At 38.7% G+C, this 13,687-nt stretch overlaps 1 protein-coding gene across 5 annotated transcripts in view; it reads right to left on the bottom strand.

Annotated features, from left to right (window-relative positions):
- LOC143036966 (transmembrane channel-like protein 7) overlaps positions 1–13,687 on the bottom strand; it is a 115,193-nt gene that overhangs the window by 57,075 nt on the left and 44,431 nt on the right. For all 5 annotated transcript variants that reach the window (XM_076205028.1, XM_076205027.1, XM_076205030.1 and 2 more), the window contains 2 exons: positions 12,323–12,435; positions 9,887–10,014 (listed from right to left, as the gene is read on the bottom strand). In XM_076205028.1, the coding sequence (XP_076061143.1) occupies positions 9,887–10,014; positions 12,323–12,435 (241 nt within the window). The remainder of the gene's footprint in view (positions 1–9,886; positions 10,015–12,322; positions 12,436–13,687) is intronic.

The raw sequence follows: 13,687 nt of genomic DNA, 5'->3' as shown, positions 1-13,687 counted from the left end.
TCAAAGTAAAAATATTGTGTTTACCTAATTGTACTTACCTACAATTGTTGTTGTTTTTTTTACAGATGGTATGTTGGTGTAGATGTCTGAGTAATAGGTTGCTATTTTTTTTTTTCTTTTCAGGCTCATTGGGCTTGTATAACGTAATGAGACAGATGACTAGGGTACAGGGCTTTTGCAAATTACTGTGTACCTAAAATTCTCATGCAATATTCTTGAGGGAGGATTTTGGTTACTGTGTGTAGGTTATTGGGTTGGTTCTAGTGCATTATGTTATCATTCTCAGAGCTTTATTTTACTTGATTTGTAAGGTATCTATGCTTGTTTCCCCAGTTTTTAGAAATTATGTAGTGGAAGCATGTCAAGTGTGGTTTTCAAGGGCATTTTGTATCCCCCTTTAGGATACAAACTCAACCCACCCTTTGTAAAACCACATTGAAAAGGATCACAGTGATCGCAATATATGTATCTTCAAATAATTTTCTTTCACCGATAGTGGGATATTCAGTCTATACTATCAATGTGTTAGAACATTCACTCACTTTTGATATATATATATATAACAGTATTTTTCGGACCATAAGGCGTGGGCAAAATCCTTAAAATCGGCCAAAATTGGGTGGTGCACCTTATCGTGCGGTGCGCCTTATCGTGCGGTGCGCCTTATGTGTGGCTTCAGTGCAAAAAAATGCCTCGGATAGTGACGTACTATTTTGACACGTTTCGTAGCTAGCCTGACGACGGCGACAGTGCATAGGCTTAACAAAAGTTACAACCAAGTTATAACCAAGGTGCATGTATCTTGACAAGAAAATTGCGAAACTTCGACAGTTTTCGGGTCCATACCACCGCATTCATTCACGCTATCATGGCTATGACATGATAGCGTCCACAACAAAGACAGCCATTTTGCATTGGTCTAGTCTCGCTTCACTCAGACTGTAGTCATTTGGGTATTTTTTTAGTTTCGATCATGGGCGCAATATAGCAATATAAGATTAATGATTAATTTTGTAAATTAAAATGTATCAACGTAATATGCTAATGAAAGAAGTCGGTAGCATAGGATCGGGACGCCAACGTCTCTCACGACGATGACAACGAGGACGAGCCGGATGACATTTAATTTGCAGGTAATGATTTATTAAACACAGGTTAGATTAGGTTAGACGAATTTATCACCCTTTCATTTCTTCGACGTCGGCATCTATCATAACAAACATGGCGTACCATTCGTCCGACACCACTTCGTTACTTACGAAATCCGTTTCAGCATTTTTTTTTTATTATTTCCGCTCACAAAATTGCATATTACGTTGATACATTATAATTACAAAATTAATAATTAATTTTCTATTGCTATATTGCGCCCATGGTCGAAACTAAAAATTTACCTTCATTTGTAATCTTGTTGTGAATAGAGAATTCCGGGAATAAACTGCTACTGTTGGTTTTATTCCCCACAATTCCCGTAACATGTTTGTTGTTTTATAGGGGTATTGGCAGGACAGACCGTCCGTGGAGGTGGTCTGATTTCACTGACCAAAATAAAAATATATATTTATTTTTGTAATTTTGCTAAATCCCAACCGATTTTTCTCATTCAACAGCGAAAATGTTCAGTTCTGAATGCACTCACATTTGCATGATTATCCGATGACGAGACCAGGTTAGCTAGGTCAACATGAAAATTGAATTCCTTATATTTGAGCTGAAGTAGTTCTCATGGGATGCAGAAAGTCGCTATGAGTACAATGCAATTTGAATTATCCATCTAGCTGTCCTAGTTCTCTAGATATTGCATTTTGAAGGGAAAATCGGGCCGAAACGTGCGGTCTGACTAATCGCCGATCAAACGTAAACAATGACGGTTTTTACTGACAGGCACAATTTTATATAAGAATTTAGCATATGGTTGCATTATTTGACCTATTTTCTTTAGAATGTATGATTTCCATGTAATTTAATCAAAGAATTACGTTTTTATCCTCTGTAAAATTACCCACCACAGCTACGAATACCGTCAAATTACATGAAAATCACACAATTTAAAGAAAATAGTTTGAATAATTCAACTATATGCAATCTATTACACTAATAACACAACAGTAACAAACTTAATAGTGTAGCTTGATCCATACCACCAATGATCATTGATAGCGGGCAGGACGAATCGTAGCTGTGGTCCGTAATATTGCGGAGGATAAAAACGTAACTTCTCTTTGATCATATTACATGAAAATCACATATTTTAAAGAAAATAGTTCAAATAATTCAACTATAAGTCTATTACACTAATAACATAATAGTAAGAAACTTAATAGAGTGAAGTTTGATTCATACCACCAGTGATCATAGATAAGATGGCGGGATGGACGTTGATGTTGTTGTTATCCGATAATCCGACCCGATAGAAAAAAAAAATAATAATAAAAAAAATAAATAATAATAATAATAATAATAATAATAACAACAATAATTAGTCCTACCGATTTCTCAGCTCTTCCGTAACACGCTGCCTTTATTTTGGTATTAGAATAATCCGCGAGACTAGTAGTTTTCGTTCATTTTGGTCAGTTGCCAATACACTGAATTTATTTAGCTCATTTTTACACTGAAACATAAACCAATTTTCGATGTACTGCTGAATGCAAGCCGCCATGTTTATCTTATGTTTTTATGTACCGACATGTAACTGATGATGTAATTGTTTGAAATTTACTACGATCGTAGTAAATACACTCGCATAATATTTGCATGAATGAAATTTCCCGCGGTATGTAAATTTGGCCGTTTGCATGGCGTGCGCATAAAATGACGCGCTATTGTGCTCGTCATCGACGGTGGCGCCTCTGGTGTTGTTTGACCTACCTAACCAGGTGCGCCTTATGGTCAGGTGCGCCTTATGTAAGGACGGGGAATAACAAATTACGGGTGCGTCTTATGGTACGAAGCGCCTTATGGTCCGAAAAATACGTATATATATATATATATATATATATATATATATATATATATATATATATATATATATATATGTATATATATATGTATTATATATATATGTATATATATATATATGTATATATGTATATATATATGCTAAAAGGGAATACATAGAGGGGACTTGAAGAGGTAAGCATACTCTGTCCACCCTATGTATCTCCTTTAGCATATATAAGTCAACACACCCTTTGTAAAACCATGCTGAAGAGGATCACAGTTAATGATTGCAATAAGCATATCTTTAAATAGCTTTCTTTTTGCCAATAGTGGAATATTTAGTCTATCTTATCAATGTGTTAGAATATCAATTCACTCATATATATGTATACATATGTCTATATATACATGTATATATATATATATAAACATATATATATATATATATATATAAATATATATATATATATATATAAATATATATATATATATATATATATAATGAAGAGCTGGAGTCCAGGAACCACTGAATAGATGAAGAAAGTAAACACTGGACTTGTTGAAATAAGGTTGCCTAGTGGGGTGCTTGTTGGAGTTTGATACAAGGGTAGTTCCAAAAGTAATGCCTCCTATTTTATCATTATGCACCATGGTATCTGTAGGGATTATTTATGGCATTGTTATAATGACTGAACATTTGAGCACATAAACTGAATATTTTATCTTTCTGTTGCGAATATTGAAGGTGTGACAGTCTAATAAAGTAATCCCTGTCATGAATATACATCAGAAGCAGAGATGCATCATTGAATTCCTCAACACAGAAGAAGGGGAACCATTCGACATTCACAGACACTTGGTGAATGTTTACAGAGCCAAGGCACTTAACGTCAGCACTGTTAAGAGATGGGTTCTTTGATTCCAGAGTGGAGACAGAGTGTGAGTGGCAAATTGCACTCCAGACGGTCATGCACAGGCCTTTGCTAATGGCTGGCAATAGTGGGGGTGGGGGATGGGTGTAGGGGGGTAGGTTATGTGAAGAAATGAATTCTGGAGCAAAAATGTCCGCTCGCTTTAATGGTGTCACTCCCATCTTCGTAGCTTTTCAACTTTTAGAGTTACAAGTGAAAAAATAGGAGGCATTACTTTTGGAACTACCCTTGTATGTTCAAGTTGGGGACTTGTTCTAATGTTTTGGGTGATGTGCATTCAGATCACCTGCCAGTGCATGATTTGTTATCGGTTGAGTGATTGGAGATGAGGGAGTAGCCTTGGAGGGCTGATATATTGTGTGTTATGTAAATATATGTAATACTGTACATTGTTTCCTTTGTGTTTTCTTCACTTGTACATTAGGTATTTAACTTCTCATTTAGTAATACTGCATCATTAGTGCCAGCTTGTTTTTTCAGTGCAGTCATCCCTAAGCATTCACTATTCTAACTGTTGCAGTTTTGATTACATATGCATTGTCATCAGGAAATAAAAAAAATATGGATATGAAGCAGGGAAAAAATGCGGAAACATTCAAATTGTCTGCCACATGCTGTATACTCACTGTGATCATACTCGTACTGCACTTGTAATTGTTATCATCTTATATTTGTGTCTTACTACTATAATATTCACCATGGGCCGAAACCCAAGACATCTCCTAAAGGTAGCATTTTTTATATTGTGCAGTACAGTATTATTGTACATTACAGTACATATATATACATATATACAATTGTTTTTATACTTTTATGATAAATAAAGTGTTTGTTAACATGCATATAAGCTTTTTCTCTATTCTAATAAGGAAAGGGGGAAGCCATAGGTCTTCAGGGTAGGGAGGGGGTTTCTTGCCAGGGGGTCAGGAATTATTTGTAAATTCTTAATATTTACAAGATTCAGCAGTTCATAGCCCTTGCAAATGTTAAGGGATGACTATATTATACATTAATGTGAATGTTATTTACAACAGATTTTATGCTCACAAGTGGGGGAAATTCTCAACTTTTTGGGATAATTGGTTGTGCCAAAAGCTTCAGGATTTGACAGAATCTCAAACTGGATCTTTAAAGAATGTAAGGAACAACTGGTGGACAAGATTCACAGTCTTATTATATGTTCATTAAAAGAAGGCATGGTGCTGCTTGATTGGAAAAAAGGCTAATGTGGTATCAATGCTTTTACTTGAGTGTGATTGATATGCTGCAAGAGAGAGAGGGGTGGATGGACTGTGTGTACCTTGACCTAGAGAAGGCTTTTGACAAAGTACCCACAGTCTACTCATGTAGAAACTGGAGCATACTGGAGGACTATGATGCAAACTAATCGAATGGATGACATTTTCTGAAGGGAAGATACATGAAGACAGTAGTACAGGATAAGATGTCAGGATAGACAGCAGTAAAGAGCAGAGTTCCACAAGGTTCAGTGCTTGCACCAATAATGTTTCTTGTCAATCTCAATTACATGATGGAAGATACAACAAGCTATGTTAACATGATTACTGATGATGCAGAAATCATAGAAAGAGTGAAAAATGATGACTGTAAACTATTACAAAAGATCAAGACACAATTTTTGCATGCAGCCAAGAATGGGTAATGAATTTCAATACCAAATAATGCAAAGTACTGGAATGCTGCAGAGGATTTAAGTGGTTGTTTTACTATATGGATGAAGTGATGATGTGATTAAACCTTGATCCATCCAAGACTGAAATCTACATCAGTGGTATGGTCCCCATACAGTGTGAAGGATATAAGCAAGATCAAGAGAATACAAAGGGTAGCAACCAAACTGGTCCCCAGCTTGGGATATAAGCCATATGAGGAAAGACTAAATGCACTGGGTCTGACAACCTTGAAAGACCACATAGAAAGAATTGATATCATTACAGTTTTCAGGTCATTAAAGGTGATAGATTATATTGGTAGAAATTAAGGATAGGGGGACTTAAAGAAATCACATGAACATATTAAAGAAGATTATATGGCTAAAGGATGTGAAGAAATTGTTTACTATATAGATGCATAGATACTTGTAATGGCCTAAAGGAAATATACCTCAAGCTGGAACAATACATGAATTTTAATCTAAATATGATCTGATAATTGGAAATCAAGGATATAGATTAAGTTGGAACTGTACATGAATTTGAGGCTAGGTATGATAAATTGGAGAGTAGGAGACAGGACCCAATGAGTGTTGCTCCTTTCCTGTATACTACAATTAGGTAAATACAATACTAGATGCAGAATGTAATACCAAAGTATTAACCTATGCAGGTGACCTAATGAAAATAACCCACCAAAGCAACTACAAAATAGCAGCTAAGAACACCCAAACTTACTTATACAAACTACTACAATGACTTAGAAACAAACTTACTCAGTCAAAACTTTGAATATCACCTCATTTTCAATTTTTCTCCATTGGGGTTGGTCAAGAACTGGTATTTTGGTTGACTATCAGAGCAATTTTTTTTTTTCAAGAACAAATTTGTTTGACCTGTGAGACATTTGAGAACCGAGGTTCTATTGTATTTCTTCCTTGAATCATTCATGGGTCCATCAGGTGGGTGTTGCTTATTATCTGGGAGTTGTGAATCTCATGTCCAAGAGATCTGGGGCAATGGAATGCTGATCAATGGACTACTGCTCAACACCTATCAACCCAGACTCCCTTATTTATACACCACAGGCCTTGTTACATTCTGAACTCAAACTTTCAAATGGAAATATGGCTACATTAGACAATGGTTGTATATGGATGATGATGTGATGCATGAGGTGGAATGGGTGGGGGATGGGGGTTGAGGGAGTATGTGTGAGAAAAATTTGATACAGCACGAAGGGATTTTTCCCCATCTTCTACTTTTCTGCATGATGGGACGGAGAAGAGGGGGGTCACCAATTTAATGAAGCGCCCTTGCTGTGGATGTGCTGTGTCTTGCAACACTGCTTCTGACCCAGGACAGTGGACAAGATGCAGGGATGACCTGTCATCCAGGAGGTGCCAAGATAAGAGGGAGGGAAGAGGGTGGAGGGGAGTGGAGTGTGATAGGGATGGAATGGGTGGGAGTGGTTTTTATGCCTTTGTTTTTTGGCTACCTCCCTTATAAGGGGGAAAAAAGCCTTTGGTATATGTATATATGTTTTTTACCACATCTTATTTACCAGTATATAAATTAGAGACACAACCCAATCTACAAATGAGTTATGTTCCAAACAGCCATTCATACATACATATGGTATAAAGTCAATACATATTTTTTATTTTCCATCCATCCATTTACCAAGGGTTTTTTTCCCTTACCAGGGAGGTACCTAAAGTCAAAATGCATATACCCACTCCCACCCATTTCATCCCCACCCATTCCACTCCCATCCACCACCCTTTCCTCCCTCTTATCTTAGCTCCTCATGGATGATGGGTTATCCCTGTCTTCTGTCCACTGTCATGGGTCAGAAACAATGGTGTTTTTCCATCTTAAAGCACAATAACAATGATACACAAAACCTAAATCAATTATAACAATAAACTTTGATGTTTTTCTTACCAAAACACAATTTTAATTTGCAGACTCAGTTCATACTGTACTGTATTTATCTAATTATACAGTAGTATACATGAAAAGGAGCAACCCTTATTGGGTCCTGTCTCCTATTCTCTAATCATTTATCCTACCTAGCCTCAAATTCATGTACAGTTCCAACTTAATCTATATCCTTGATTTCCAATTATCATATTTAGATTTGAACTCATGTATTGTTTGAGCTTGGGCTATATCACTTTCTAAGCTATTCCACGTATTTATGCATCTATATGGAAAACTGTATTTATTCACATCCTTTAGATAAAAATATATAATTTTTTTTCTAAAACAAAATACTAATGATACATAAACCCTAGATAAATAGTAATGATGATATGTTAATGTTGTTTTTCTTACCAAAACACAATTTGAATTTGTGGCCCTTTCTGTCTGTATCTCTGAATGTTCATAACATGAATGTTTGTGGGTATTGTGGTGTCTGTACTAAGCTTCACTGTATAATAAACAGGGTATGCTTATAATCTTTCTGTACAACAAATTAAATAAAATTTTCATCAAATGCCTGGAAATGAGGTAATGATTTACTGATGTTGTAGGTCCTTAAGTTTTGACATTTTGTTTAATATTTCACTAATTTTCTGAATTTCAGCATTACCTCAATATTTCAGAATTATCCTAAATTATCAAACTACAATAATAATGACTGTTGCCTCAAGTTTCACTAAGTTGGTAAACATGTAGCCCTACAGTGTCTCCCAAAGACTTCTCTGGAAAGAAACTTTGGATTGCTGTCTCTTGGAAATAAACTCTCCTACTAGGATTCGAACCCTTGCCTGAGCGGCTTGCTTCTTATAAGACGAAGACCATACCATCACAGTCTTCGTCTAGTAAAAAGCAAGCCGCTCAGGCAAGGGTTCGAATCCCAGTAGGAGAGTTTATTTCCAAATGTCATAATGAAACAAAAACAATTGCTGTCTCTGTTGCATTGGTGTGAAACTGTTTATGTCACTGGCTGAAAGTAGATGGAGGGGGGTAGTTGTGACTGTTAGCTCTGTGTTGACAGAGAAAGATCTTGGGCCCAGTCCAGGGACTAAGTGTCAGCACCTCAGGGTTGCACCTTCTGATGGAGGTATATGGGTTTTGAGAATGGTCCTAGGATGAGATGGATGGATGGGGTGAAGGGGGCTTTGGGGAAGAGGGGAATGTCTGTTGAGGAAGGACAGGAGAGGACAGAAGACAGGGGTGAATGGAGAATGGTTGTATATGGAAGATGTTGTGATGCATGAGGTGGAATGGACGGTAGGGATGGGGAGTGAGGTAGTGTGTGTGAGCAAAATTTTGATGCAGCCCAAAGGGATTTCTCCCCGTCCTCTCCTTTATATGGGGGGACGGAGAGGGGGGGTCGCCGATTTAATGGAGCGGCCTTGCTGTGGATGTGCTGTGTCTTGCGACACTGCTTCTGACCCAGGGCAGTGGACAGAGTGCAGGGATGACCCGTCATCTAGGAGGTGCTAAGATGGGAGGGAGGGTGGAGGGGTGTGGAGTGTTTTCGGGGATGGAATGGGTGGGAATGATTTTTATGCCTTTTCCTTTTTGGCTACCTCCCTGGTAAGGGGGAAAAAGCCTTGGTATATGTAAGTATGTATGAGAATGGTCAACTGCACTATTCATCTTGTAGGACCACCACGAGCAGGTAGCAATCATTGGTCCCTTATCAAACTATTTCAGTATTCATCTTTTGCTAATCCTGAATTATAAGATGTTGAATTACCTATAAATTCATAAAATTCATAGTCTCGTGAAAACTACCTCTTTGATAGTATTGAAGTATAAATATTGTCACATTAACACAGGAAATGTTTCTTCACGTGACATTACACTTGTATGAAACAGGTTATTTCTTAGAGAAGTAAGTCATATCCCTTTCAGAAGTAAATACCACTACTGGTTTATGCCAAATCTAGACAAGCTATGATTTCCAAGATTTATTTTAATTAAATATAGGTAAAAACACATAAGTGCAATGATTCATGTATTTTCTATATCAAGCCTGGGGAAAACATTGCCTGAATACCTTTAACAGGCAAAGGGTAGGTCCAGAACTAAATAAAGTTGTCTGGTAAAAGCCAAAAAATGTGCTAAAAGTTTATGTTGCATATTAGAGGGATAGATTTAAATGAACTAAGCCTTTAAACTGAGAGAGGGTAACCTGAAAGCTGAATTAATCTGTCTGACAACACCTATAAAAAGTACTAAGAGTATGTCCTGTTTATTAGTGAACTTGATCCAAGTTTAGCCTTTTAATAGACAGAGGTTATCTAAAGAGCTGAAAAAAGTTTGTCTGGGGCAAGTTAGAAAAAATGAAGACAAAAATTCATGATATGGCATACTTACAGCTCCTGTCAACCAATCTAGAGGTCCAAAAGCAACTGTGTACTCTTGAGCAAATGGGGTAACTTGGAGGAGTGACTGGTCATATGTTTCTTCTACATAAGCATTATCTTTCACATGCAGTGATATTCCTGTTATGAGAGTTAAAGATCATATTATTATCAACTGTAATGCGATTAAGAACTGCATTATGATATACACAAAAATTATAATAACAATAATAATAATCTATCAATCTATATACCAAGGGCTTTTTCCCCCTTACAAGGAAAGTAGCCAAGTCAAAAGGCACATATCCACCCATTCCACTCCCATCCACCACTCTTTCCTCCCTATCATCTTAGCTCCTCATGGATGATGGGTCATCCCTGTACTGTATCCTGCCCACTGCCCTGAGTCAAAGGCAATGCAGCATGACACAGTGCATTCACAGAAAGGCCACTTCACTTAACTGGCAACCCTCTTCTCTATTCTCTTATGCTAAAAAGAGAAAAGGGGGAGAAACCCCTTTGGGCTGCATCAAAATATAATTCAGAGAACCACTCCCTAACTCCCCCACCCCTAACCCTCTCCCTTCCTTGCATCACAGTATCATCTATACACAGCTATTCCCCACTCATCCCTATCTCCTGCTTTCTCCTTTCCCTCCTCATCAGACATTCCTCTATTGCTCAAAGCCCCTTTCACCCAGCCCATCCATCCCATCCACAGACATCCCCTCAAGTTCACTCCTTCCACCTCTGCCTTCCACACCTCTTTTACTAATCTTTCTTCGCTCATTCTTTCCATATATCCAAACCATCCAAATATTTCCATCACCCCTTTCTGCCATCTATTCCACCCTGACTCTCCTCCCCACCTCCTCATTTCTTACTCTATGCAACCTTGTGACTCCTACCATACTTCTCAGACTTTCACCTCAAACACATTTAAGTTTTTCCCCTCTATGCTTCTATTAACTTTTTCATAGGATAATTTTACAAGAGAGCAGGATACCTAGTCCCGTCACTCTGTTCCACTTAGCCACTTTTTATGACCCACATGTGAAACTCGGATGCAGAATTCTTTCATCCCCCTACTACAGGGGACAGAGGAGAAAATTAAATATACTCAAAGAAGTGGTACAGGAGGGAACAGCATAATGGAGGGATAGTCACAGTACACAAGTAGCATCATTCCTCTAGTAGAGATTTTACTCTAAAATTCCTGTAGTAGAGATTTTACTTTAACATACTTATAGTAGAGATTTTACTCTAACATTGACAAGATAACATGTGGCTCTAGTCTGTAGGGGTGCCCCAAGACATTCCCTAAAGCATTGGCAGCATGTTTCTGTGCAATTCCTACTACACAATGACATGCAGTCAATGCCACAGTGCGGGTTAAACTCCCATAAAAATATAAGATAACTGGGTCCTTCAAGTTCCATTACAATATTTACATCTATATTGCTCTGAACAGTGGTGGTTCTTCCTATGGGCGGTATGGGCGGTCTCTATGGGCGGTATGGGCGGTCTCCAAATGCAGATCAAACCATGAGCGCCTGAGTCAATCTATACCGAATGTATAAAAGTCCCATAAAAGGGGGGGGGGGAGAGAGAGAGAGAGAGAGAGAGAGAGAGAGAGAGAGAGAGAGAGAGAGAGAGAGAGACAGAGAGAGAGAGAGACAGAGAGAGAGAGAGAGACAGAGAGAGAGAGAGACAGAGAGAGAGAGAGAGACAGAGAGAGAGAGAGACAGAGAGAGACAGAGAGAGAGAGAGACAGAGAGAGAGAGAGAGACAGAGAGAGAGAGAGACAGAGAGAGAGAGAGACAGAGAGAGAGAGAGACAGAGAGAGAGAGAGACAGAGAAAGAGAGAGACAGAGAAAGAGAGAGACAGAGAAAGAGAGAGACAGAGAAAGAGAGAGACAGAGAAAGAGAGAGACAGAGAAAGAGAGAGACAGAGAAAGAGAGAGACAGAGAAAGAGAGAGACAGAGAAAGAGAGAGACAGAGAAAGAGAGAGACAGAGAAAGAGAGAGACAGAGAAAGAGAGAGACAGAGAAAGAGAGAGACAGAGAAAGAGAGAGACAGAGAAAGAGAGAGGGGGGTGAGGCTTTAACGCATACAATACTCATAACACATTACTGGTGACAGCGTCAATGCTCCACACTCTGCTTAACATCCTTGTGAGTGGCATCAGAGGTAAGTGAAATTTAAGGGTGTATTATACTCTCTTTTGTTCTTTTTATCCTATTTTTTTTCCATGCAACTATTGAATCTACTGTCTGGTTGGGGTTGTGAATAAGTGGAAGGGGGGCGCCAAAGGTGCGGTTCGCCCAGGGTGCCATGTAGGCTAAGTCTGCCACTGGCTCTGAATGTATGTATGCTAGTAACATCTAAGTTTTCCATCCCTGGTTTTAAATGAGAAATAAAAAAGTAAAAAAATGAATTAATAATTACCATTTATACTCTGTCCAAATGTTTTTGATGAAGTAGTGGTGATGTTGTTCGTATCTGAATTTGGTAGTGTGTAAAATCTTGATAATAACTGGGGAACAACCAAAAATCCAAATCTGGAAATATGTTCAAAACAGAAGTGACCATTAGTAAGACTCTTCTTCCTATTTGATAGAAATACAATCTTGAAGTTTAGTACATACATACATATACCAAGGCTCTTTCACCCTTACAAGGGAGGTAGCCAAAAAGAAAAAGGCACAAAACCACTCCCACCCACTCCATCCCCAAATACACTCCACTCCCTTCCACCCTCCCTCTTATCTTAGCACCTCCTGGATGATGAGTCATCCCTGCACCTTGTCCACTGCCCTGGGTCAGAGGCAGTGTCGCAATTCACAGCACATCCACAGCAAGGCCGCTTCATTAAATCAGCGACCCCCCTCTCTGTCCCCCCATGCATAAAAGGAGAAGACAGGGAGAAATCCCTTCGTGCTGTGTCAAATTTTGCTCACACATACTATCTCACCCTCCATCCCCCAACCCAATTCCACCTCATGCATCACAACATCATCCATATACAACCATTCTCCATTCACCTCTGTCTTCTGTCCTCTCCCGTCCTTCTTCAACAGACATTCCCCTCTTCCCCAAAGCCCCCTTCACCCCATCCATCCATCTCATCCTAGGACGTCCCCTCATGTTCACTCCCCCCACATCTGCCTTCCATACCTCTTTTACTAGTCTTTCTTCACTCATTCTTTCCATGTGTCCAAACCATCCTTATACTCTTTCATCAACCCTATCTCCCAACTCCCTTTCCACCTCTGTTCTCCTCCTCACCTCATTTCTCACTCTATCTAGCCTAGTAAACCCCATCACACTTCTCAGACATCTCATCTCAAACACATTCAAACTCCTTCTCTCTTCCTCTCTTATGTTCCATGTTTCTGCCCCATACAGTGCTGTTGGCACAATCACTCCTTCATACAGTCTCCTCTTAGCATCCATTCCCAAATGTCTATTCCTCATTACACTTTTTAATCCACCAAGGCATTTACTCGCTTGAAGTTTAGTGATATTAAATATCATATTGTCATCTATATACCAAAGGCTTTTCCCCTCTTATAAGGGAGGTACCCAAGTCAAAAGGCATGTACCTGCTCCCACCCATTCCATTCCCATCCATCACCCATTTCACTCCCTACCACAGCTCTTTCTTCACTCTCATCTTAGCTCCTTGTGGATGACAGGTCATTCCTGTATCCAACCTACTGCCCTGAGTCAGAAGCAGTGGAGCAAGGCACAGTATGTCCACAGCAAGGGTGCTTCACTAAATTGGCAACCCCTAGTTTCCATCCCCTCATG

Source organism: Oratosquilla oratoria, chromosome 21, assembly GCF_046742065.1.
Source record: "Oratosquilla oratoria isolate Oo_2021 chromosome 21, ASM4674206v1, whole genome shotgun sequence".
Taxonomy (NCBI): Eukaryota; Metazoa; Arthropoda; class Malacostraca; order Stomatopoda; family Squillidae; genus Oratosquilla; species Oratosquilla oratoria.
The sequence above is the reverse complement of the archived record's forward strand: the minus strand, read 5'-3'. Positions and strand labels throughout refer to the sequence as shown.